Source organism: Leptidea sinapis, chromosome 29 (genome assembly GCF_905404315.1).
Source record: "Leptidea sinapis chromosome 29, ilLepSina1.1, whole genome shotgun sequence".
In the NCBI taxonomy this organism is placed as follows: Eukaryota; Metazoa; Arthropoda; class Insecta; order Lepidoptera; family Pieridae; genus Leptidea; species Leptidea sinapis.
Genome location: NC_066293.1, coordinates 4,118,594 through 4,145,408, shown reverse-complemented (window position 1 = coordinate 4,145,408; position 26,815 = coordinate 4,118,594). Strand labels below are relative to the sequence as shown.

At 34.0% G+C, this 26,815-nt stretch overlaps 1 protein-coding gene across 3 annotated transcripts; it reads right to left on the bottom strand.

Annotated features, from left to right (window-relative positions):
- Positions 1-2,253: 2,253 nt before the first annotated feature.
- Positions 2,254-26,652, bottom strand: LOC126973631 (acyl-CoA Delta(11) desaturase-like). Of its 3 annotated transcripts, XM_050820974.1 has the most exons (6): positions 26,260-26,652; positions 12,209-12,298; positions 10,834-11,102; positions 7,139-7,313; positions 5,972-6,133; positions 2,254-3,731 (listed from the first exon to the last, which is right to left on the bottom strand). In XM_050820974.1, the coding sequence occupies exons 3-6, from the start codon at positions 11,030-11,032 to the stop codon at positions 3,251-3,253; spliced, it is 1,017 nt and encodes a 338-aa protein (XP_050676931.1). In that variant the 5' UTR covers positions 11,033-11,102; positions 12,209-12,298; positions 26,260-26,652; the 3' UTR covers positions 2,254-3,250. The 3 variants fall into 3 exon arrangements, with proteins under 3 accessions (XP_050676931.1, XP_050676930.1, XP_050676932.1); XM_050820973.1 differs by lacking the exon at positions 12,209-12,298; XM_050820975.1 differs by lacking the exons at positions 12,209-12,298; positions 26,260-26,652 and adding an exon at positions 18,680-18,770.
- Positions 26,653-26,815: the final 163 nt, after the last annotated feature.

Sequence of the window (26,815 nt, the reverse complement as noted above, 5' to 3'; positions counted from 1 at the left end):
TTGGAAGAATTCCATAGAATTTTAGGTCCCCCTTCTTTCTTCTTCCTAGGATACACCGCGTCCATCGGCCGTATGGTTGATGTTACAAGACTCCAAGGGAAGCCATAGAATTTTATTTGTACTGTAACATGACTTTACCTACTTGCCTTCAGGTAGTGGTCCCCTTCGTTCTTCTTCGTAGGATACACCGCGTTCATCTGCCCACGAACGCTTGGTAACGAGTTATCACGTAGTAGGTTTGTTTAATTGTGAGATTCTGTGTATAATAAACTCTTGTACGATTGACTGTTGATGTTTCCATTACTGCAAAACTAAAGTCCACATTTTTGGGTTGTATGGCATTATTCATTTATTTTATGTATTCATAATATGTTATAGTTTCTATAGTTGGAGTTTTGTTCATAGTTTTATCTTGGTTCTTTACTTGTTCAACAAAACGCCAAATATCAATTGTTTGCTTTATTCTGAGTTTGGGTTCTACGAGTAATTTTTCTCTCATTGTGTGGCTCAGTGTTCCGACTACTATGCCATTAAGTGTAACAATGATTCCTTATTTTCATTTTTTACACGCACTGCAAATAACTTAAATTACAAAATTTACAATGTTTATTATATAATACTATTTTTTTACAAGTCTTTATTGTTAATTGTAATAAAATTCAAAACAGTTTTGCAATGATATTAAAAGGGTTGGATCTCTGACCCCCAAACTAGTTAAAACTGTATTCTCGGGGTCATTGATTCCTCGACAAATGACAATGACAAGTGAAACATTATTATCTATATATATATAAATTTATTGCTGTTCGTTAGTCTCACTAAAACTTGAAAACGGCTGGACCGATTTGGCTAATTTTAGCCTTGAACTATTTGTGGAAGTCCAGAGAAGGTTTAAAAGGTGAATAAATAGGAACATGCTTGGAATTAAATAAAAAACTGTTTTTCCATTGATATGTCCCCCGTCATTCAGAAATCAAACATATTGTCTATAAGAGAATTTATTGACGGACGGTTTGGCAGTTCTGCTGTGAAACAATTTCATTATGTCATAAAAAAATAAAAATTAAATGTGTATTTGTGGTTTTTTTTCTGAGGGGAAAAATACTATTGCGTATCGTGGGGTCGGGATGCCCGGGGACTCCTTATTTTGCACTCGGTCTGATGACGTATACCGACTAAAAAACCGTCTCTTTCCTCTGTTAACTCGTTGTTCCCCGCGGGATTACCTTCAAGCTTTTCTTTGGGGAGGAACTTTGCTGTTAGCAGCTACATTCACTTGATGCTTGCCTTATTTGTGCTCTTTATCTCTCTAGGGCGCATAGCTCGTTCAGCATTTCAGTTGCATAGCCGTTTGTAGCACCCCAGGCTTTCTGTTTTTCAGCATAATATTTTCTGGCTAAATCCTGGTTGTGCTTTTTGTACTTCAGGGAGCTTCGCATTGTAGAAATATAATGAACACGTGCTTCGCCTTTTCGTTGGTCCCAGTGCATGCCACTCCGGAGAATCGTCATGCTTCAACCGGTGTAGGTATTCGCGAAGGCATCCATGTCCAGAAAGCATTTGTGTCAGCCTCTACATCAATTAGCCGATGAGTCCATCTACCTTTACGTGAGGCATCTCAGCGTGCCTGACCCAGGCTTCTTTGTCTTTCTTTACTCCTCAGTTCGGTATGGGTTAAGTGGGAGCTATCTCTTCTGAGAGAGTAAAGAGACCTTCTTTCTTCGGCTAGTATTTGTCCTCGGAGACAATTCTGATCGCACTTGCAACCCGTCTGTACACAGATGCAGCTTTTCGCCGAGATTCCTGATTCGTAATTGCATTTGAACAGATTGAAGCGTTAAACATTAGCACTGACGTAGCTACGGAGGTCAGCAACAGTCGCCTTCTCTGCTTTGGCCCTCCGACATTCGGCATTAGTCGTGACAGATTAACCACCACTACTGTTTTGCATTCAACGTGATTCTTGAAACGCATCTTTTTGCACCTGATGTTGCGGAAGTCCATAGGCGGTTGCCTCAATTCTTCCCATCCCGTGAGCCTCTTACCCGTTTGCCCAGTGTGGGGGTGGACGTCTTCCGGCTGAAATGATGATGATGATGGAATAATAGTATTTTAAATTTAGAAAAAATAAAGTTTGTAATAAATATCAAATCTATTGTATTTTATTATAGCAGTTAACCTGAAATTCGGGTCCTGAATTACAGCAATTAACCTAAAAAATATTATTACAAATGTCATAAAAGGAATAATAAATTACTTGATTTTTTTTGTTGCTTTATTATTGTAATAATCATAGTTATGTAGGTAACATAAATAATAGGTATATGTGTGTATATGCATTAAATAATTTTCAAAACACGCTAACAGATGGCGGTACAGACATAACTTTAGAAGTCACGAGTTGAATTTGACCAATAATACATTACTCATCATATCCTAATTCCTAACTACGGTAGTGTTATAATTCACACCACTACTAGAAAAACTCTCCTTATTAACAGAACCCAAAGGAATCACAGAATACAACATGATATAAAAATAAATAAATAAAATAAAATTGTAATAGCGTATTTCAATTATATTCACAGAATAAGTGAGCGACATCTATTGGTGACTTAAGAAGGTGAACATATTGATATTGCTCGTTTTCTACGTAAGTTTGGACAGATCAATGGATTACGATGGCTACGAATAAATTATAAATTAACAACCTTAACATACTACCTAGCCTAACAGTAGTATTATCTGTAATATAATCCTACTCTTTTATCGTTAAGTTAAAATTCTCCTCTGGATTTACCCATCTCTACAAATCAAAATTATCAATTTTTTTTGTAATCCGGACAAACTTTTAATCACAATAAAAATATTGACAGCGACAGGAAGTAACCTTGAAGTATGAAAAAGATCCACACTAAAATATTTATGCGAATAATTACATTTATAAATATAACCCTAGATTTTATACACAACACTGTACAACTGTAGATAAATACTTGCACAGTTGATGCATTCACCTTTTCTATTTCCCTTTTTCTTACTCGTCACATACACGCACACATTATTAAGTTGGCCTTACACTTCGTCGTGGTACCAACCTCACTCAAAATACATTGGCACGATCTCACAGCCATCTCTCCGACGGGTTCATATAATACAGTTCTGTCCATTTTTACAAAATCAATCCCACAAATAATATCTAGCAACCAAGTGCAAAGACATTACACATCAAATCGATAAATGAATGCATTTATTCAAAAATTTTTTGCTCAAAGTTATCTTTCTTAAAAGTTTTTTTCAACCCCCAAAGGTCGCTTTCATCACCGGTCCTTTTCGCGCGATTCCTGACAATATTTTTATCCACGGTTTTCAAATCGTAAGCCCATCCGATCCACTCGAAGAAGTCGATAAACAACGTTGTCATATTCAGCCAATTGTTCCCAAGTTCTGCTGCCCGATAGTCCCAGGGGAAAGTATGATGGTAGTTGTGGAAGCCCTCTCCGAAACTGGCCACTGACACCGACAGATTCTGGGTTGGCTTAATGCTGCGATCGTAGGGTTTGTTGCCCCAAATGTGAGCGGCACTGTTAATCAGGAAGGTCATGTGTTGGTTTATTGTGCAGCGGAGGACGGCCAGATGCCAAGCAATGTTCAGGCTCTCTCCCCAGAAGTATACCGGTATTATTGTTGGAGGTAGCAAGCTGATAATGATGATGAATGGTTCTGCGTAGCTGAAAACAAAGTTTGTGTTAGCCGCTCTGTAATTGCTTTAAATAGCGAAATGAACGAAAGTGAAAGTGAACCATCAAGTGAATCTTGTTTGTCGAATCACCTATACTCAAAAATTCCGCATGCACTTACACAGAAAAAGGGACACCATGCAAAAGTAACTGATATAAGCCTACTCTTAGCTCAAAACTAAACATACTTATTTTTTTTTTATTTTTTTATTATTTATATATATTATAATTAAATACATTGTTCTACATGCCTAATATAAATTTACAGTCTCAATCTCAAAAACAGAAGCAAAGAGGTACCTTTAAATTAAATTCCTCTGGATGGCTCACTAGGAAACCCTGTGCAGAGCCAATCAGTGATTGCCGACTGCTATGTAATTTTATTTAATGTTAATAATTAATGAAATAGAACTAAGACTGACACTTAAACAATATTTATCTAACTTTAAAGCATACCTTTCTTATAATAAGAACTGTATAAAATTAAATAATAAAAGATAAAGCAAATAGTTATATAGATAAAGCAAAGTTATAAACAAATATTCATTATTAAATATATAAAAATTATTAATTTTGAGTTAGTAATTTTCTCGGTTTTATCATAGCTGAATTGTAAAAGCCACTCTCGTACTGTAGATCTTACTTTTACTTAAGAGAGGTCTGCAATTTTTATTTTATTATTTACTTGGTTATATATTGAAGGTCCTAGATTGATAAGATTGAACTTCGGAACACAGTAAATATTTTTGAATCTAAGAGAAGGTATAGCCAAATTTTCTTTAAGGCGACCGGGCTTTTTGTGCTGGTTGATTATTAAGCAGTGTAGAAATAATTGTCGAACGGTAAGGACTCTAGTTTCTTTGTAGAGCATATGAGAAGGGTACATGAAAGATTTATATGCTATTATTTTTAGAAGCATGCGTTGGGCTCTTTCAATACGTATTAAATGGGTTTTATTTGCTCTCCTCCCCAGGATATTACACAATACCTCAAAACAGAACCGACTAAGGCATTGTAAATTTTTAAACAAAATTCTAGATCACCTAGATGTCTTATAGTTTCGAAAACCTTTCCAAGTTTTCGGATTCTCCCTGAAAGTGTTCTAATATTTTCATCCCATCTTAGATATTTGTCTATGACAACCCCCAGATATTTAATTCGATGATCACCTTCGAGTTTTATACAACTGCATTGGTCTAAAGATGAGCAACAAAGCACTTTAACTGAGAAGTTTTTATTTGGTTGTGATTTGACACTTGCAGAGAATGTTATAAATTTTGACTTTTTGAAATTCAAGGTAAGAAGGTTTTTCTCGAGCCATAGAGTGCATTTTTAAGCCCTAGTTCAGCGAGTTCCTGGACAGCATCCCAAGTTCTACCTGTGAAGAGCTGCTGTATCATCGGCATATGATATTATTTTACAATTTGGAATATTCAGGGAGCGAAGGTCGTTAATATAAATTAGAAATAAGGTTGGACCTAAGATACTGCCTTGAGGTACGCCAAATTCTACTTGCTTCATGTTACTGTACATGCTATCTATTGTAACAGTTTGCTTTCGATTTTTAAGGTAGCTGTGAAAGAAAAGAAGTGCATTGTCTCGAATTCCTAGCCGTTCAAGTTTTGATAACAGTATTGGCACAGAAACAGTATAAAATGCGTGCGCCAAATCCAGGAATAATCCAGCACATTTATGTCCATTATCAGTATTTAAGACAATGAAGTCAACTGCAGTGCATCGACTGCATTGCAAGTAGAGATGTTATATATATATATTATATTACTTCGAAAACCAAATTGGTTACATGAATGAAATGAAATTTTATTTGAGTTTAAGTTCTTAACTAAACGGATATTTACCAAACGTTCTAATATTTTTGATAGTATAGGTAAGATGGCTATCGGTTTATAATTGCTGACTACGTTTCTATCACTTCAAGAAGTAAACCGAATGCCCTAAGAAATTTATATCGCCATCGCCATCTGCATATGTGTCATTCATTCACAACACGATGTTTAATTAAACTTTTTTCCACTTACAACTCATCTATTGTAGAACTTACTTATGCAATGTTTCCATACCCTCATAATATTGGTACCAAATACCGCGTACACCTTAAATGCCGGCAAAACTTCTGTGATTTTCCAAGTCTTACAAGACACCGTATGTGTTGTTAACCACTTAATACATAACTATATGTAAATTTTTTCTCATATTCCATAAATACTTACTCGTATTGAAACTTTAGCACAGGATTGGAGAGTATGTCGCTCAAATCTACATCATTGATCCTCTTCTCCACTTCTTCGTGTTCCTTTACCAGCAACCACCCGATGTGAGAGAAGAAGAAGCCGCGGGAAGCATTGTGTGGATCTGCGTCGGTGTCACTGTATCTGTTCAATGAAATTAAAAATGATTTAGACGAAATTTGGATTGACTTGTTTGTTTGTGAAAACAATTATAGCCTATGCGTGAATGCAATCGAAGGCAATGTACAAAATCTATTCGATAAATTGTTGGCGATCGCTTTTGTATAGTTTTATAGCAGGTTATGTAAGTCAGTAATATCATGTGGTACAGACAATCTTTCATGTGGACGTATAACTTGTGCACATATTAAATTTGTACAAAAATTTATGAACGATGCCGGATTAAAACCCCCGCCTCTCGGGTTACGTTCCAGCGCTCTTCCAACTAAGGCAACCATCCGCATTTCACATGATACAAAAATCCTGGTTTGTTTGTTGTTTGTTGAACTCTCGGGGTGTGGATCTACTCCTGTAGATGGAGTTTGCTATTAAATCAAATTAAATCAAAATCACTTTATTCGTGTAGATCACGGAAATGACACTTATGAATGTCAAAAAATATTTTTTTTTATTTAATCTACCGCTACTTCGTAAAGGGTTGAGCTAATGCGAAGAAGTAGAAAGAAACTCATTGCCACTCTTTTATACAACAAAAAACACTATATCAATGTCAGCAGTATAACCCCACGGAAAATACCGTACGTCATGATGCTGTGTAAATAACTGAAGTACACTAATCTAGCGGTCGCAACATTTGTATACTTTCTAATCTTTCTAGAGACGTTCTTTCATTATTTAGACTTCACGAGAGTTTATGCAAGTGGACCACCAGCTTCCTCACTGGGCGCAGCATACAGGTCGTTGTCAACGTTTATTGCTCGAACCCGAAGCACGTGAACGCTGGAGTGCCCCAAGGCTGTGTGCTATCTCCTACACTGTTTCTTCTGCATATCAATGATTACATCGCTTTGCAGACGGCAGAACTGGTGTTGCCATATACATGGGCCATGTAGGTCTTCCATTTCCGAAAAATAATGATTTATTCTATTAACGCCAGGCACCATTAATTAAAATATTTCATTATAGTACCTGTGATGTAGTCGATGGTCTCGCACCCAATGAGCCACAGTTCTCTGGAATGACAGAGTCTGCATCACCATCAGAAGTATCTGAAGCGGAAGTTTCGCTTTGAAGGCCCGGTGACTCCACAGGCGATGAGCGCCGGCTGTCACTCCGACAGACGCCAGCATAAATATAAACCAATCTGAAATTATTATGTCAAGTGTCAAAATAATTTATACTCTGTCTGTAGTTTTATTAATAAGCAGTTACTCTATCTGTTAACGCTGTAAGGTACGGTCACCAGTCATGGACAGTATAAGCAAATATATTTTTGTTTTTGCTGTGTACTTTGTTCATTTTTCAATCTACTTTCTTCGGAGTTTGGAGGTAAATGAAAAGTCATTTTCTCAATCAGTATTCAATGTTTAATTTCAGTTTAATGCTCAATGCAATAAAATACATATTATAGAAATCCAACTATTTTACTCAGAGAGCATGGATATAATAATCCAGTGTTGGACTCCCAATTATGAATATAAAATATATACCTACTAGTTATGGAAATATGAATAATCAATTAAAAGATAAAAGTATACATTATTAACGAAACACTTATGTCGCCAATATTAATCAACTCAATCGTACATTATAATCAATGTTAGTCTCATACATCAAAATAAGGAAACCTGCTACGAAAAATCATCACTTGCTTTGGTCTGAAGCCTGACAAACACTGAAAAAATAAAACATCTTTGCACAACTATTATTCAAAAACAATTAGGTCATATTCGAACTCTTTATCTTTAATTTCTATTATTAAAAATTCAGTCTCGAAAACATGGTTTGCATTTACATTAAACACAAATAAGTTTATACAAAATTTTTAGAGTTTGAATAGAAATTTCAAAATAAAAACATTCGTATTCAACTGAGATCTAGGTTTGTCTTCCCTGAATTTCCACAGCTTTCTGTGAAAACTCAGTCTCTCTAGACACAGCTTGATAAATATCAAGAGAATATAATATTTACTGTACATATCTATCAAATATATCTCTTTTTAAAAAAGATCATATATCTGTTAGGAAAGCCTCTTCCTTAGGGGTCTCTTCTATGGCATTTTCGTACGCTTTCACTGCATCTTCAGGGCTCGTAAAGCGAATACCTCGAACTTTATCTTTAGTTCTTGGGAATAAATAAAAGTCGCAGGGCGCCAGGTTAGGACTGTATGGCGGATGACCCATTATGTCGACAACTGACATAGTCAAATATTCAACAGTCCATTTTGCGGAGTACGGTGAAGCATTGTCGTGGTGAAGGAGGATCCTGCTTCGAGGGCGCTGCTGTCGAATTTTTTCCAAGACATTTTGTACATCTACTAATCTTGCAGTATTTAGGCCTTTAAAGGTATCGTGGCAAAACGAAGTGAATAGTTGGAAAATGGAAAATCCGAAACAAACAATGAAAAAAGAGTATTTTTCTTCGATCCCTGAAGCAGCATCGCAAAATATTTGCACAGATACAACAAGAAACGGATTTCGAAAAAGTGTGCTTTTTCCTTTTGGTCCGAAAAACATCGACATGAACAATATAAGTTCACATAATCGTACCACTGTTTCCACGCAAAAAAAAAATCATAAATACAAAACTTGTTTACAAATCATAAATTTTAGTTATTCATCGGACTTTGTTGAGGACCTGCTTCCGAATGAATATCTTTCACCAAAATACCGTCTGGGCTAAAACTAAACACTGTTTGGCTGAAACCTCAGACATTTGCTGCAACTTTCACGAAGCGATCAATACAAGCCTCGCATTCCTTCAAACCTGAACATGTTGAATCCGAATTATTACTAACAAAAAAACATGCACAATTATAGGCCTGTATCCATTCTTTCAGTGTTTGAATCTTAAGTTTGTCCGACAATTCAAATGCATTTCAAACGTTTCGTGTCTGAGCATCAATATAGATTTTTGCCAGGTAGGTCTACCACAACTAATTTGGTTAGTTTCACTTCTTCATTATCAGAAGCTATTGTCTCGCAGAAGCAAGTGGATACCATATATATCGATTTTAAAAAGGCATTTGATAAAGTTCCATCTGTGCAAATATTTTGCGATGCTGCGTCAGGGATTGAAGAAAAATACTCTTTTTTCATTGTTTGTTTCGGATTTTCCATTTTCCAACTCTTCACTTCGTTCTGCCACCATATCTTTAAATGCCTAAATACCGCAAGATTAGTAGGTGTATTAGGCTATAGTTGGTTCGCGCAGGATAGAATGCGTTTTCATCTATCCATCTCACGAGAAGCCTTGCCTTCTCATATGTAAGTACAATAGTTGGACCTAAATTACAATCAATAGGATTTTTCCCTGTGACTTAATTAGTTACCCTTGGGACTCTATTTTGAGCGGCAACAGAAGTATTATACACGATATTAAAAGTCACTGCTTGTGGCGGTGACATGGGACGGGTCGTCCCCTTCCCTAAAATATGGTTGAGGGAGGGGATGGCTGGCTCATGCGTCATGCTCGTGAACGGGCGCTGCTTGTGTTGGCAGGATGATCCTGTTGCCGGAGACTCGGTTTCAGATTCTTAAAAGTTATTATATATATATTTATAATCGCTTATAAAATCACAGAATACCTGGATGATGCAGCTACTGTACTCAATAACTTTTGTATTAATTTACATTTACTATTTTGACTTACTCCTGTAAAGCATTGACTATTTGACGTTTGAGTATGTTTGTTGCATCATTTTACATATTATATTGAAATTGAAATGATTTATAAATGGATGGAAATGTAAATCTTAATATAAAAGAGCGGCAATGAGTTTCTTGCTACTTCTTCTCATTAGCTCAACCGTTTACAAAGTAGCGGTAGATTCAATAAGAAAAACATTTTTTTGACATTCATAAGTATCATTTCCGTGACCCACATAAAGTGATTTTGATTTGATTTGATAAACAATAAACTCACTTTCACTCTATGGACACATGCTTGAAGAATATCCAGGTATGGTTAGGTTAAAATCTAAAAGTATGTACTATTTATAAATCATAAAATAATATAATATCCAACAACCACGCTACACCTGACACAAAAGAAGAAAAATAAGACACTTCGCGTTTGCTTAATGTTGGAAATAAATTTAAAACTGTCCATGGCTGGTCCGCGTCCAACATAGGCGCCATTGCCTTGTAAGAAATTGCAACAAATGAGCTATAAGTCGGAAAGTCTAATTTCCATAGTACTAATCCGAGCAGAGAAGGACAGCTACAATCGAGCCCTTTTATAGCTTGCCAGCCTAAAAGAAATTTGTGTAAAGTTTTTCAATATATTCACAGAAATATGGCAAAGATTTTTTTATGTTATTATATAAATAAGATTTTATTCTCTCCTACGTTTTATTTTATTTTCTAGTGGTATCTCTGTGAAGCATTACGATATGAATAATTATTTATAACAGAATTGGAAAGGTAAACTTTTCGGTGATGTGTACTAAGTACTTGATAAGACGTCTAACTTTCGACGAGTTGTAGCCAGCTGTAGTAATCTCATTTACTCTATGTTCTTATATTCAGCTCCAATGAACCAATCACGAACTAACAAATTTCAATACTCTACCTCTATTACTGCGAAAAAAGTTCCTTGGGCCTGCTTGGTTTTATTTGCTAGCTTATAAAGCATGGGGCCCTAGTAGTACTTTCATAACTTACTGAAAAATATGGTATCCCATGAGGCCTTAGTAATAGCCAGATATAGGCCATAACAGGCTGCTGCGTGTCCATAACCAAACAGCGCCACGTGGGGGTAGTCGATGACGTACTTCCTCGGTGTGAAACGACCTGGCACTAGCTTTTCCAGGTCTTCGAATGGTTGCCTCAACAAATCCCCTTCAGACTGATTTGGTGCCATTTAATTTTCTACTGAAGACTTTCTTCAAGAAATCTGGATATCTAGGACAGATTTCGGTGTGCTTTTTTGCCTGGAAAAGATTTGCACATTAAACTAATTTAGCAACTTAACTGTAGTTAGGTGCAAGGTGTACCTTGCACTTCGTGTTGGTGTGAAATCTGGGTCCAAAATGCGTGATTTATTATGTACAATACGAGTGGAAAAGTTTGAAAATTCATACTAGTGGAGAAAAAGAGTATGAAAATCTATTTCTTACATGTTATTTTTTTGTTTGGCTATTGAAAAATGATCGAATGATATGAATACATTATGCATAGTTACAATTTATGTAGTGATACATCTGGACCTGATGTCGATGACGTCACATCGTCGATTTATTACGGTGTGCATAACAAGCATCACTAGGATATCATTATTAATAAATAAACAATGGTTAATTTTATCTACACTTTATCTATCTACTATTATTAATAAATGCACTACGAAAAAAAATTTATGTATTAATATTAAATTATTTAAAGGTGTTTTGTTGTGGTTATATGAAAGAATCTGGGTTAAGTAAAAAACGTATTTATTTTATATTTAAAAAAATTGTATACACAGAACAACAGCAACTACAGTACTATTAACAACAACGGTCAAAACCTAGCAATGAAAACTTTAAAAACAAAGATATCACGACATGTACCTAACGGTAATGAAGCTGCAAATCGTACTGACTTAACAGGACGAGCGCGAGGGAGGGAAAGGGGGATGGTGCCGTGTAGTAGCTATAAACGATGTGCCAGCTTTTAGAGAAAACATTAATGGCCGTTTTTCTATAAAAACTTTCTTAACAATTTTCTCCTTGTTTTTTAAACCTAGATCAATATTATTTGCAAATAAGATCAATACCATCATTATCTGTATCACTCTGTTTTGCTTTTTTGATATTTTTGTTTTTGGAAGTAGCTAGACTACTTCAAAAAGTGCTTAAGACGGCTAAATGGTAAAGGCCGCAAACAGAAGCCTAGTGTACAAATACGACAAGAATAAGCGGAAAATTAATAAATTTTTTGAGGAGGAAATCGCCGAAAACGAAATCCTGATTTTGAAAATGTATTGAATATGCGTTATTTTATGGAAATCCATAATTATACAACGGTTGTGATTTTTATTTATGTTTTGATGACTTACGGTATGCAGACGTTGTCGCTAAGTATGGGCCTGTTCAGAAAGCTTATGGTCGCTCAGAGGGCAACGGAGAGGGCTTTGCTCGGAGTTTCCCTGCAAGATCGAATCAAAATGAGAAGATCCGTAGCAAGTACCAAGCCTCTTGCCAGTTTGCAATTCTTAAAGTTACTTCAGTTATTTTCACAGCATCATGATGTCATGGGGTCATGCTGCTGACATTGATATAGTGTTTGCTCTGTAAAAGAGAGCTATTCGTGCTATATATCAGCTTGGTTATAGATAGTCTCTCAAAGAAAAATTTAAAGAAATAAATATTATGACTGTTTATTGTCAGTACATTTATGCAAATTTAATATACGTTCACAAAAATCGTCACATTTTTGCTCTTAATAGTGATTTTCATTATTATAACACTAGAAATAAGGGATTGCTTGTAACTAATTCTAGTAGGCTTCATAAGATACATAATAGCTTTAAGGGTAAATGTATACACTTCTATAATAAAGTCCCAGCCACTGTTCAGGCATTACCTATAACTAAATTTAAATGTTTTATAAAAAATGGCTCTGTCGTAAATCCTATTACTCCACTGCTGAATATCTAAATGATCGGATAGCCTGGGACTAGATTGTGATTATTTTATAGCGATAGTAATGACTGTACAATATTGTATATTTTTATTGAAAAGAGCGCAAAAAAAGAATGCTGGGAGAGTTTCTTGCGCCGCTTCTTCTCTCTCAGAGCGCCATTTGTTTCCGAAGCGGTAGTAGTATCTAGTAGTTATTAGAAATGACATCAAAAAGAATTCTAAAGGAATCAATTTTGAGAAAATAAATGCCTTTTATGCCTTTTTAAATAATAATATCTTGAGCGGGCACTACATTTTAAAAAGGGCAGGGTGTATCAATAACTTCCAGGTCTTGCTCGTATCTCCACTTTTACCCACAAAATACAGCCTTTTGTTTCTGAGTTAAATGTATGAGATACCCCGGGTATAAATCCCGGTTGGTGCAAACTGTGTTTAAAAAAAGGTCTGTGTATGAAAATCTTTTTTAACGCGTTATATTTGTTAGTAGCAACAGTGTATAGTAAACTTTTAAAGAATTATAGCTCCTAGACGCAAAACGCAGAAATTAAAATTTAAAATTGACAAACGTGCCTACTTTTAGCATTTCTTTATCTATGTTAACTACGTTTTAACTACGAATGCAGTGTCTTAACCAGGCATGCATACACTTGACTTGGGGACTAGCGAGGGACGTGCGAGTCGTCCCTAGTAATGAATAAATTACAGTGGTAGGCATGTCTTACTCCCCGTGTAGGTATCGAAATCGTATGTACGTGCGGCGGCCTCTACAGAGTAAGCCAGGTAGTAGGGACGCACGAGCGAGCAGGGACACACGCGTGAGATTTGTTCGTCACCTACTTCACAGGTCCGACCGATCATTTAAAATTGGAGAAACATAAAAAATACAAAGCATATTAAAAGTCATTGCGAACCTAAATTATTTATTAAGCTTCCTAAAGACACTGAAACAATCTAATTTAAAGTGATTATTATTGTAATGAAATTACCATTCATGATAGCTACCTATTTATTTCCTATACTAAGTAGGTTTGAGTATGACGTGGTCTTCCAACGCATACAATTAATATCTGCAGCTAATGCAGGTTTGACAACGAAAGAATATTGATCTAAAATTACGAGTACATACATATTTATATTATAGAAAAAACTGAGTTTATTATAAGCTGACCTTAACTTGTTTAACGTACAGTTTTAAGGTAAAGAAGACAACCCTAAAGTCGTCACAAGAGGAAAGAGTCGCGATAGAAAGAGAGGCATCTTATAGGTGAATAAAACTGTAGGTTAGTAGCGCTGTGCAATCTGATTACACCTTATTATGTGGCCGCAAGAGTCCCTATTTCTTTATTTGATTTTGCGGAATGAGACTTCTGTATTTGTACATATTCTTTGACAGTGGTACCTTCAGAAATGCCCAAAATGCACAGTATCGTAGTTCCAGAGAATTTAATATTGTCACTTGTACCCGCGAACGATTTAGTCGAATTTTTGGTAATTTTTACCTCATTCGAATTGTCTTAAAATCTTGCTCGTGTTACCATACTTACATCAGTCGGGTTTTTACTACATATATTAATAGCTATCATTTATCAATCAGCTTTATGGTCACTTCTAATTGATTATTTTGAGAACTATTTTAAGTGATTCTTTATTATAAATTGAGATTTGCATTGAATTATAGTTAATAGTGTGTGCGAGATTTATCTGGTCCATATTCAAATTTTCAAGTTCGTTTTTAAGAGTTAATGGTACTATTAGGCAGGTACCTATTTTCATTTACATTTTTATTTTATATTTTATTCTAGGGAATAAATAAACCTTTCGTTTACGAAACGTTTTTAACAAATTACGAAACTTACCGACATACTCAAACGAATCGATCAACAAAAGTGGCGATGGAAAGGCACATGATGCGAGATAAAGTGGGGAAATGGAGAAAAAGAGTAATAGAATGGTACCCAAGAGATGGACAAAGAAAATGAGGAAGACAGCACACAAAGTGGGAAGATGAAATAAAATAAACAGCAGGACCTAACTGGAGAAGAGTTAAGCAAAACAGAAAAGAGTGGAAATCGTTGGAAGAGGCCTTTGCCAATCGGCACGCCGAATTAAGAGACATTTTATAGTGTGTACTTTATATCTTAAATCAAATCAAATCAAATCAAAATCACTTTATTCTATTATTGTAGGTCACGGAAATGACACTTATGAATGTCAAAAAAATACTTTTCTTATTGAATATACCGCTATTTCGTAAAGGGTTGAGCTAATGAGAAGAAGTAGCAACAAACTCATTGCCACTCTTTTATATCAAGATTTACATTTCCAAAATTATGTTTTTTTTTCATTTTTTTTTATGGAATAGGAGGACAAACGAGCGTACGGGTCACCTGATGTTAAGTGATAACCGCCGCCCACATTCTCTTGCAACACCAGAGGAATCACAGGAGCGTTGCCGGCCTTTAAGGAAGGTGTACGCGCTTTTTTTGAAGGTACCCATGTCGGATCGTCCCCGAAACACCGCGCACAAGGAAGCTCATCCCACAGCTTTGTAGTTTTTTGTTTTTCATTTAAGTTTCTTGGTGTTTCAAATGTTAATTGTCTTTTAGTATGGAATAAAATGGCTTTATTATTATTATTATTGTTATTAAACGAAACGTTACAGATCAATAAAATAATAGCTTGGTACTTTGATATAGTTAAACATCTCTATTCTCTAATGTCATTCCTTACCATAGATAACCCATAGACTTACATTATATTAGCGCATAGACAAAATATGCGCCTGAGAGAGAAGAACATCTCTAACGGAGCTACAGCAAGATAGAAAAGTAAAACGAATCTATTGTTACTGTAACCGATTTTTATTGACAAGTCGTAAACAGTCGTAACCACGCTTGGCATCAATTATTTCCTAGTTTTTTGAATACTAAACAATCTAATGCACACATTGATAATTTTGTTCACGCACTTATTGACTCAATCAGATTTCATACACGTTTGTATACCATAATTCTTTATTAAAAGTAAAATTATTTAATAAAATAATAAAAATTAGTTTTAAATATGTAATACCAAGAGTTTGTCTGAAAATAAATAATAATTTACAAAATTAAATATAGTTTTTTCGGATAAATATGCCATATCTGATGGCCATGTATCCACAGATTAAGAGATGCATCCGGCTCGAAGGAATTGGTCCTTATTGAGGACTACTATGATGTCAATGAGCTGAGCTCGCACTAGATACACGCCTCTATTCCAAGTCCCGCTGAGTCATACTAATTATTATGAAAATTCGGTAATCTGTCGCACTCTATGCAACTATAATAAGCAATTCAACAGTACTGAACTTTCTAATAACAGTAAAGGCTGCTTTAAAAGGAGTGTTAGTAAAAATCTAAAGGAAGGTTAAATTTAGAGTAATTCACAAACACACACATGCACACACACACATGCACACACACACACGCACTCTCACCAAACCCCACACGCACAAATATCATGTCTTTTTATAAATATTGTAAATCCATTATTAGATGTAAGTCCTACAAAATAGTATTATTATAACCTATTTTAAGTTCTGTGGATTTTGTGATGTTTTAAATAAATAAATAAATGTCAAATGAAACTCGTACGTAACTCGTTGCCTGAATAATTTAATACTACTTGTTAACTTTAATTATATTAAATACAAAAGAAACGCCGCGATTGGGTAAAAATACATATACCTACCTACTGCAAAAATGTGCGACGTACCTCATCTATAGTATGTTCGTAGAACAATAAATATAAGTATACTTATAGCTATATGTTAGTATTTACAGACAAGTTCATTGCCAGTGATGTATCTTTGAATGATACTCCCTGCTATGGTTTTTAGGATGAAGCTGACCCGCAATCTGCAGAACAGCGACGCAGATTTATGTCGGATGATGGCATGGAAACATGCCTGGATGCACTGCAGAAGCGGGGCAGTCCCATCAGCATTGCGAATTCGTTGTTAAATATAATGAATCAACATAAATAACTCTAATAAAAAATAATAATAAGTCTTACATGACGACCTGTATAGCCCAGTGGTTAGTGATCCTACCTACTAAGCTAGAGGTCCCGGGTTCGAATCCCGGTAGGTGCAAGCATTTATATGATGAATATAGATGTTTGTTTCCGAGTCATGGATGTTTAAATGTATTTATGTATTTTTATATGAATATATGTATGTTTAAGTAAGTATATTGTATTAAATATATCATTGTCTTGTAACCCATAACACAGGCTATATATGCTTAACTTGGGGCAAGATAATTTATGTAAAAAGTGTGTCAATATTATTACAAAAAAATGATTATATAGCTACACAACACAATCTTGCAAATAAGTGGGGATATTTTGGTGCCGAGTCAGCTACTTCTAATTTTTGGATTGGCACGGAAAAATAAACCGTACGCAGTTAATTTTCTATCATACACTGATTTTCAAATACCATCGACCTGTCCATTCGATGAGACGACGAGGGCCGATACCATAACTGGACAGAAATGATGAAATTTTTGTCAAGAAGAACTAAACCCGAAAAGCTTTTTTTAAGAATAGCCACGGTGAAGGGATTCCACGTTCTATTACTCTTAGGAGACAGGTTTGATTTTTTAAGAAAGGAAAGGACTTCTTAATCCGACACCTCCCGAAATTTCGATGGAAAAATATAATGACTTGTTGACAACAGGGAAGAAATTAGATGTCCCAATTAGCCGCTGCATGTACATTTTATAGGTAACTTCATCACTTATATCATAATTTACTGTTGTTGAATTTACTGATATTCTTATTATACTACCTGGTTGTGTTTAGAAATTAGATTTTACGACAATCTTAAGACGTTGTCTACCTGTGACATAATTATTAACCTTATTTCTAGTTCCTATATTTAATAAATAATACTGCTTACCGCTTTAATCCCAATTAAAGCAAGCCCAATTAAAGATTTTTTCTTGTAAAAGATAAAAATTAAAAAAAAAAATCAAAAACTTGTATACAAATGATTTAATTTTTCTTTAGTGTTAATTCCGCCAATATTTGTTTTTAAAACAATTGTACACGTGTTTCGCCTCACACTCAGACGCAGTCTCGTGCCAGATTTTGGCGAGACAATACGTCCTGAGGATGCCTCGTGTAGAGGCATTATTATTGTTTTAAAAACAAATATTGCCGGAATTAACACTTAAGAAAACTTAAATCATTTGTATAATTATGGATTTCCGCAAAGTAACGCCTAATTCAATAAATTTTCAAAAACTTGTATCACAATTTTTCAGATAAATTTTGAGGTTATGTGAAATTTTTTTAAATAATTCACCCATAGACCCTTGGCTATTATAGTCACGTTTTAGGATTCAAAATAATTAGGAGTCTGTCTGTTCGCGTGTTAATATAAATTCGAGGCCAATTATCCCAGCGAGGTACTGATATGTTTTTATATTTACTTCTTATTAAATTGGTTTATGGCTTATATTTATTAGAAAATTGAATAAAGGGATATCGATCAGACGTTGTCGTGGGTAAGAGCTAGTTATATTAAATTCGTTACAAAGATCTACACACAAATTGGGTATAGCTTTTAAATAATACCTACTTAAACTTACAAAAAAAAACCGCATGAGTACAAAGAGACACGTGAGAAGTGAAACTTCTTCAGCAAATTAATTTTTAAATCTCGTTTATATTGGTACTAATGTGTTCTCTAAATCAAATGTTTATTGTCAATATTAGATTTATTTTTATTAAATTTAAAAAAAGTGAATTTATAAATATGAAATCATGAAATTTCTTACTTTCAAACGAATTAACATAATAAATTGTAAATTAACAAAAATATAATAAATACTTACTCCAAACAACTGCTTTATTATAGGATGATTTAATAATTGAACAGAAAAAAGATCTATGCTTACTGTAGTACAAGACGTTATGCGACAGAATTGCCATCTAAAGTTCTAATCTACTAAACGAATACATCAACCAATACCGTATATTTTTTCTCGATTTTCCTGTCTCTCTCGCTCCAAGGCTATGTGCTTCATGCTACGTTTGCCCTTTCTCACTCTCTCTCAATCGCTCTCTCCCTATTCTTGGAGAAAAACGTCCCACATTTTTGTGTCACTAATATTGCGTTTCATCCGTAAAAATTTTGCCTTCATGCGCGGAAAGAATTCACTTCAATAATTTCGCGAAAACAATATTTATGCTTAAAACTATAAATTTGCAGAGTAGTATCGTAGACTGAATCATTATCAGTAAAATCAACGAAGATATCGTAGAAGTAAAACTTCTGCACGATTTTCCTGCTGTTTTCACCAATGGGTAGCGTGGTTCTCTCGGAAGGTTTAAGTGTATAATTTGTTAAGTTTTTGTTTGCTTTTTTGTAAACAATAACGATATTTGTTGGAGTTGTCGGAAAAAAATTAAGCCGTATGAAAGATTTCAACAAAATCGGTGTGTAAACACTGTGAGATATAACACAATAATGTATGGTGGAATTGTGTATCCTATGTATATATATATTATGTGTATGTATATGTTTATATATTATTTATAATCGCTTATAAAATGCTCACAGTATACCTTTATTTATTTACGATGTGTGTGGATGATGCAGCTACTATACTCAATAACTTTTGTATTAATTTACATTTACTTTTTTGACTTACTCGTGTAAGGCATTGACTATTTGACGTTTGAGTATGTTTTTTGCATCATTTTACATATTATATTGTAATTGAAATGATTTGTTAATACGATGGAAATATAAATATTGATATAAAAGAGTGGCAATGAGTTTCTTGCTACTTCTTCTCATTAGCTCAACACTTTACGAAGTAGCGGTAGATTCAATAAGAAAATATTTTTTTGACATTCATAAGTGTCATTTCCGTGAGCTACGTGAATAAAGTGATTTGATTTGATTTGATGTAAAGGTCTACAAAAATTCCGCGATAGCAGAGGTCTATCTATTACTTTAGGTTTAAGATACTACATCCATCTAAATACTTCAAAATGTTTTAATGTACGATATTAATCCTTATCATTTTATTACTACATTTTATAAAATCATTCAGAAATACGTTAACACACACGTCCGATGGCTTTAGACTACATTATTCCCTGATTAACACCATATGTTTTTTCTATTGACAGGACAGAAACTGTCGGTTCAGCTAGTTTATTATAATTTCGAAACCTATAACCCCATGTAATTCTACTTCAAGACAGCGAGTCGTCTGTCCGATTTAGAATACAAGTTAGTAGAGTGTCATCTCACTTCGAAATTGTGTAAACATAGTGTTTCTTATTAAGAAGTCTCTAAAAATTGTATAATGTAATAATCGCTCAAGAGTAAAGAGAATTAATTAACAATTAATAAATATGAATAATACAGCGGAAATAACCCCGTTAATGAGAAATAATTATACTAGCAAAAACAGTTTTACTAAATATAGAAGTGAAAATATTAAAATACTGACACTAAACTTACATACCAACAGTGCTAAAAACAATGATTTAAATGCAAATACAGTTAAAACTTCAAGTTCAGTGTTCTAAATAAACGGTAAATCATGACCTACACGTAAAGAGTCTAATAACGTCATACAACGAGTTAACAGCTGGCTACGCAGCACGTAACCGCCGCCAGGCTACGATTTACACTTTACTACGTCTCGCTTCAACAGATGGCTACGCTCACGATGGACCTCGGACGGGGGAATTCTATAAATTAAATTGAATCGTTTTTCGACAAAGTAAAGACGAAAATGAATAATCGAACTAAAGAAGTTTTATCGCATTTGCGATTTTATTTAAGAATTTCATTGCATAGAGATTTTAATTATGGCAAATTTTTGGCAATAATTAAAATATCTGTACTATATTATACTTATACTGGGTGTCCCAGAATAGGTGGGACAAGGGCAAATGGGACTGGACTAGTCTCTTCAAACCTAGAGTCCATTGGACTATCGGATATATTAGATGGTTAGTGATCTTCTTTCCATCCAGCCTAATGAGCAGGCGGAGGTTCGAGCCTTCTTCCGAGACGTCCCGTGCCTGTGAGCTACATTTTCGGCCTCACGCCCGCCTGACTTCGCTGTAAAAGCCTTTAGAGCTATCAGCACAGAGGAGGTTTTTAGTCGGTAGGGCGTGTTTACACCCGAGTCCAACATATGGGCCCCGTTTCGGGGTCTTCAATACGTAAATGTATTTTTATTATTATACATATTATTGCTTTCAGATAAGCAAAAAAAGTTGGGTAAAATTTCGACGGTTTTTGAGTTATTGAGCTTATTAGAAATATGGAAAAAATTATACCGCACGTTCGTTGTATAGTTGTTATTACCCTAAAATCATTTAAAGAGCGCGTTTCTCTGTCTCAGTTTTCTGGTTGTGGATGTCTGTTAACTTATTCTTTGCAAAAATCATGTTATATCGAATTTACAGTACCTTATTTCTTAATTTTCCATTTGCATACATCTTTTGTTCTAAGTTCGATTTGCTTATAGTTTACAAAAATGTATGGACTTGATTTGTTTAACTATATTAAAAACTTGCTAAATTAATGAGGATTATAAAACGGTAATTTATGTAGAACATTTCGTGTCATCTGAACTTCACTTAAGAGTTTTATGTTAGTGCTGTAGAGCACCCAGATGTGCTCAAATACTGTAAAAAATAAACTTAACTTAACTTAACTTCGGGAATCACAAAAAAATAGTTCTTTGCCTATCTTTTTTATAGTATTATTTGCTCTACACCTTTGCCTTTAAAATAAGACCAACATTGAGCCCCTACAGGTCGTAGAACTTAAACCGCCGTTGTTTTACAAATTAAAGTGACTTTTTCTAAGATAAAAGTAAAAGGATCTACAGACTGGTATGTATTTGGAATTGACCCCCTATATGGGGTATTTTCATCGATGAAATAGTTTATAGTTACTTTTCCTAAAGTTTTATTACTACGTGCTGGGATTGCGTGCATATTGTAAAGATACATTTTGTTTCAAAAAATTTAATTAAAATTACGAAATGCAAATAAACACATAAGTATAAGAACTCAAAAAACATAAAAATGATAATGATATTAAAAACATAAAATGGCGTTGCGTAGAGACGTCGCTTCATTGTGTGTCTTCTACCGCATTTATCACGGGGAGTGTTCAGAAGAGCTGTTTAACCTGATTCCTGCCGCCGAATTCCTCCTTCGCACGACACGCCACAAGTTAGGATATCATCCCCACCATCTGGATATGTGGCGGTTCTCCACAGTGCGGTTTTTAAGGAGCTTTCTTCCACGTACTACAAAGCTGTGGAAAGAGCTTCCTTATGCGGTGCGGTGTTTCCGGAACGATACGACATGGGTACCTTCAAAAAAAGCGCGTACACCTTCCTTAAAGGCCGGCAACGCTCTTGTGATTCCTTTGGTGTTGCAAGAGAATGTGGGCGGCGGTGATCACTTAACACCAGGTGACCCGTACGCTCGTTTGTCCTCCTATTCCATAAAAAAAAAATGATAATAAAAAAAACGTATTTAAAATATACGAGCGCAAAGAAACATAGTAAATTTTGATAATCACAGGTAAACTTATTAGAATAGACAGTCGAATGATTAGGTAATAAACGAAATAAATATTTATATTTAGAAACTCCAAAAAGATAATAGTAATTTCAAAAGCAAATTAAAAATATTCGAGCGCAATAAATGATGATAATTTTAATTATCACAGATACAGGTATTACAATGGACAGTCGAAAAATGTAAATGACGAAATGCTTATATAACTATAATCCACATTATAGTTATTAGAAAGTTAGTTAATAATTATCTAGCTGGCTTCCGATCTGGTTTCAAATTTGGCCGAAAATATAGTTAGAAAATGCAAAAAAACATAATCAAAATCTCTATTATATGACTTTGTTGACTACAGCAAAGCTTTTGACAGCATTGGTCATACAAGTACAGCCTGGAGTACTACAAATAAAGTCAAGGTCAACTCGAAATAACTAAATGATTAATATTCTTGTGATATTAAAATGGAGTAGGGTGATTATGAGAATTGAGTTTCTGTGAAAGCAAACTAAACAGTTGATAAGCCGTATCAACTTATTGAAACTCATCCGTTTGTTATTATTCGAATGTTTTTAATATAATTAAGTCTGCTTATGAAAAGAAAAAGAAAAGGTTGTGGCCGTTCGACTTCAAAAGGAGAGGAGGAATTATTTTTATACTTTTTAGTGAATATTATATTAATTTGGAATAGTTTTTTTTTAATTTGGTTAAAATTTTGTAGTATTTAATTCTTAAGTTATCTATCTACGTAGCTTCTAACGCGGAAACACTCCCAGTATTCTCGGTAAACATTCTCATAATAAAATTAAATTTAATCCAGTTGACTATAGGAAATCTGGCGACACGTATAAATCAGCAAATGGAGAGTAATTATTATTGTGACAATGAAACAGCTATCATTTACATTTTATCTATTCAAATTTTATGAGCCAACATCAATGAAATTATTTTTGCACACGCAAAATGATGAATAAAGAATCAATAATTTTGCAAACTATTTCAATAAATCTTTAATGATTTATGTTAATTAAGCTATTTATATGTATATTTGAAAAATCTATAAGATTTAGAATTTGTAATTTAATACGCCAGATACTCAAGGTCAGTCAGTATATTGATGTTTTCGTCAAATATTAATTCTAATCCTGACCTAGAGATGTCTAATCTGTACAGCTATTGAATTATAATGAGTACTAACCTATTTGTAAACCTAAACCTAACCTAGCACATCTATTTTTAAATTCTGTTTATTTATAATTCTTTTTATTTTTGGGTCTGCCTGCTTTTCTGTTAAAACTATATTTCTAACACTTCTGAATGGGTTTTTAGGTAGTTTAGTGTGACCAATCGTCCACGAGTAAATATTTTGATATTTTATGCCCAATATATATATGACTGCATTATTTATAGTCATAAAATACATTTTAGAAGATTAATGATTATCATAACATAAACGCAAGAGTTAGAAATAGACTGGCTGTTCCAAAGTTAAGACTTTATAAAGCTGGTCTCTTTCTTTATGTTTTTTAATGAAAATAATTCTCGAGACGAGCAGGACATTCAGCTGATGGTGATTGATACGTCCTGCTCATTACAATGCACCGCCGCTCAGGATTCTTGAAAACCCCAAAAATTCTGAGCGGCACTACAATTGCACTCGTCACCTTGATTCATAAGATTTTAAGTATTCATATTATGGAAAGTTTAATGAAGAAAATTCAGGTATATATAGACGATATGAAAACTAAAGGGAGGATAAAACTTTCCGAGTTTCTTCTCAGAACAAGGCCTCCTGGTAGTCTTGAACCAATCGGATCAAAATTGACTTTTAGAAGTATATAAATTGCACATAAATCAATGAAGAAAATTTATCTCATTCATTTCGACCACATTACAAGAAGTAGCATGGTCATGCACCTCGGGTTGAATATAATACTGAAACATTTCAATCAGCCAACAATACAATCATTTTCATTAAAATAAATGAAAAATCATGGAATGAAATGCTGCCAGTATCCTTTGTAATTGCTTTAATTTAATGTAATCATATAAACTATTGTAATTATAGTTATAAGATTTGTTTTGTTTGAATTAATATTACATAGAATATTAATTCTAGTGCGAACACATTTAGTTTCATATTAATTGTTAAATCTACTATCGTAATACGTAAAAAAAAAAGAAAAGAAACTTAAATATTACACCTATGTGCATACATAATTTAGAATCGCATGTGATGTAAGTATATACTTCGAGCTATGCCTGTGTATTTCTAGTTATATTATATAACAATTTCTGACCTAGCAAACGTTGTTTTGCCATATAAATTATGTACCCCGCGCCCGCTCATTATATGAATAGTTACTGACTGAATTATTTGTATTGCGATTATATAGTAGTTCTAAATCAAAAAATATACATTAAGGATGAAGCAGATACAGGAGGAGGAGGGGATTCTCCGGCTCTGCCGGTACCCCCCTGGGGTACAGTTACAGTATTTATATATAAGGCAGTGTGTGTGGGCAAGTCGGTCGCGGGAGACCTCGTAGAACATTCGTCGACCAAATTGGGGAAGTTTTGAGAAAAGGAGAGGTCCGAAGCACCCGCAACCGGCGAACATGTATGAAAAGAGTAATGTAGAGGAAGCGCGTGAGGTTTGTAAGGATAGAAGCAAATAGCATTCTATTGTCTCTGCCTACCCCGACGGGAGCAAGGCGTGAGTGTATGTATGTATGCACACATTAAGGATAAGTTATCACAAACATACACTAAAGCCTTCTCCGAGACACGCTACATCTTACGGTATAAGTATAATTCCGATCGGTTCAGTTGTTCACAGTATAACTAAAGGAAAAAACTGGCTTTACTTTACTACTTTATTAGTAGGTATAGATGAATCCCTATTGCCCTTGATTACGATATCATGCGTGAACGGTAAAACCAATTCTGCTCATTTTTTTTGTTGTGACTGTTATTGTTAGGAGCAGATACTTACGAAAGAAAAAAAATTAGAAAGTTGGGTGGAACATTATATCCCTTCAATTCAATAAATATTAATGACCATATTAATAACTTTTCTAATGTAACCTTATGGCTTTGACATAACAATATTAGGATTAGAAAGCGTCCGTTCCCAATATTCAGTCTATCTCTTACTTGAGATAAAAATCTATGTGGTCTAAAATAAGGATTATTATTGTATGCAATGTTGGTTTCCTATTTAATAAATAGATAATAAACGAACACAAGATATATAAATAAGAATACAATATTTAAATAAATAATTTAATAATAATAAAATTGTTCTTTTCTTTTAAAATACTATGCAATTTAATTTTAAGCGGCTTCACACAAAGCTTCTTAAAGTTAAGTGTGTGTTATTATTATTTAAATAAGGCATATGTTATTCTTTCTTCTGTCATAGTTATAAAGTACATATTTTAATTTCCTTTTCAAATCACAGCCACTAGTAAATAGTTAAGTAACGTGAGAAATGAAAATGATCTAAGTATTTTAAATTTATCAATGTATTATTAGTCCACTGTAGCTACTTAAATTATTTAAAATGAATTATATTGAGCACCTTAAGTAGCTATATATATATTGGGAATGAAGCGACCGCCCTCAGGCTATTATATAATAAATTTTATTGTACGATAGATTATAACTATAATTTTATGAAAAAAAAAAGCCCGCTGAGTTTCTTACGCCCGTTCTTCTCAGGTCTACTTAGTCAGGTCTTAGAGATACTATTTTTTCTAATGGGTGCTAGTTTTTTTCCTTCAAAGTGATATCATATCCTGTTTTGAATAAAAATATTTAAATTTGACTGACAGCTATGAAATGTACTTACCGCTACTGTTGCGCCTATAAGAGTTTCAAAATCTTCGAAAATTACTATGTACCATGCTTTTGCCTACTTTTCTGTTAAAAATAAAACAATATGACCGCAAAAAATGCACTTTCAGGCTATTTTAATAAAAACACAAATACTAACGAAGATTCGATAACAGAGAAATTTAAATAATTTTACTTTATTTTATATTAAAATACGCCCGTCTTTGTACTAATGGTATACAAATGAATGCTCAAACTCAACTGTTTATTTATACAATATATGTTCTGCAAATTAAATTTAAATTATTCGTATATTTATTTATGCAGATATACCAACAGCCGGCACTCATTCAAATCTTAATGAGCCGACGGTGAAAATAACACAAGCCTTTCTACGCGATATTAATTTTTATAGGATTGAGTTTTATAAACAGCAACTTCTCCACCTAACCGTACATAGAAAAGAATCGAAAATTTTGTGTGATATAATTATAAATATAAATTTATATCAATTAGGTAAGTCAAAAATTTATTTTTAAATGGTGTTGTCTTCATTTGTAGTAGTAATACGT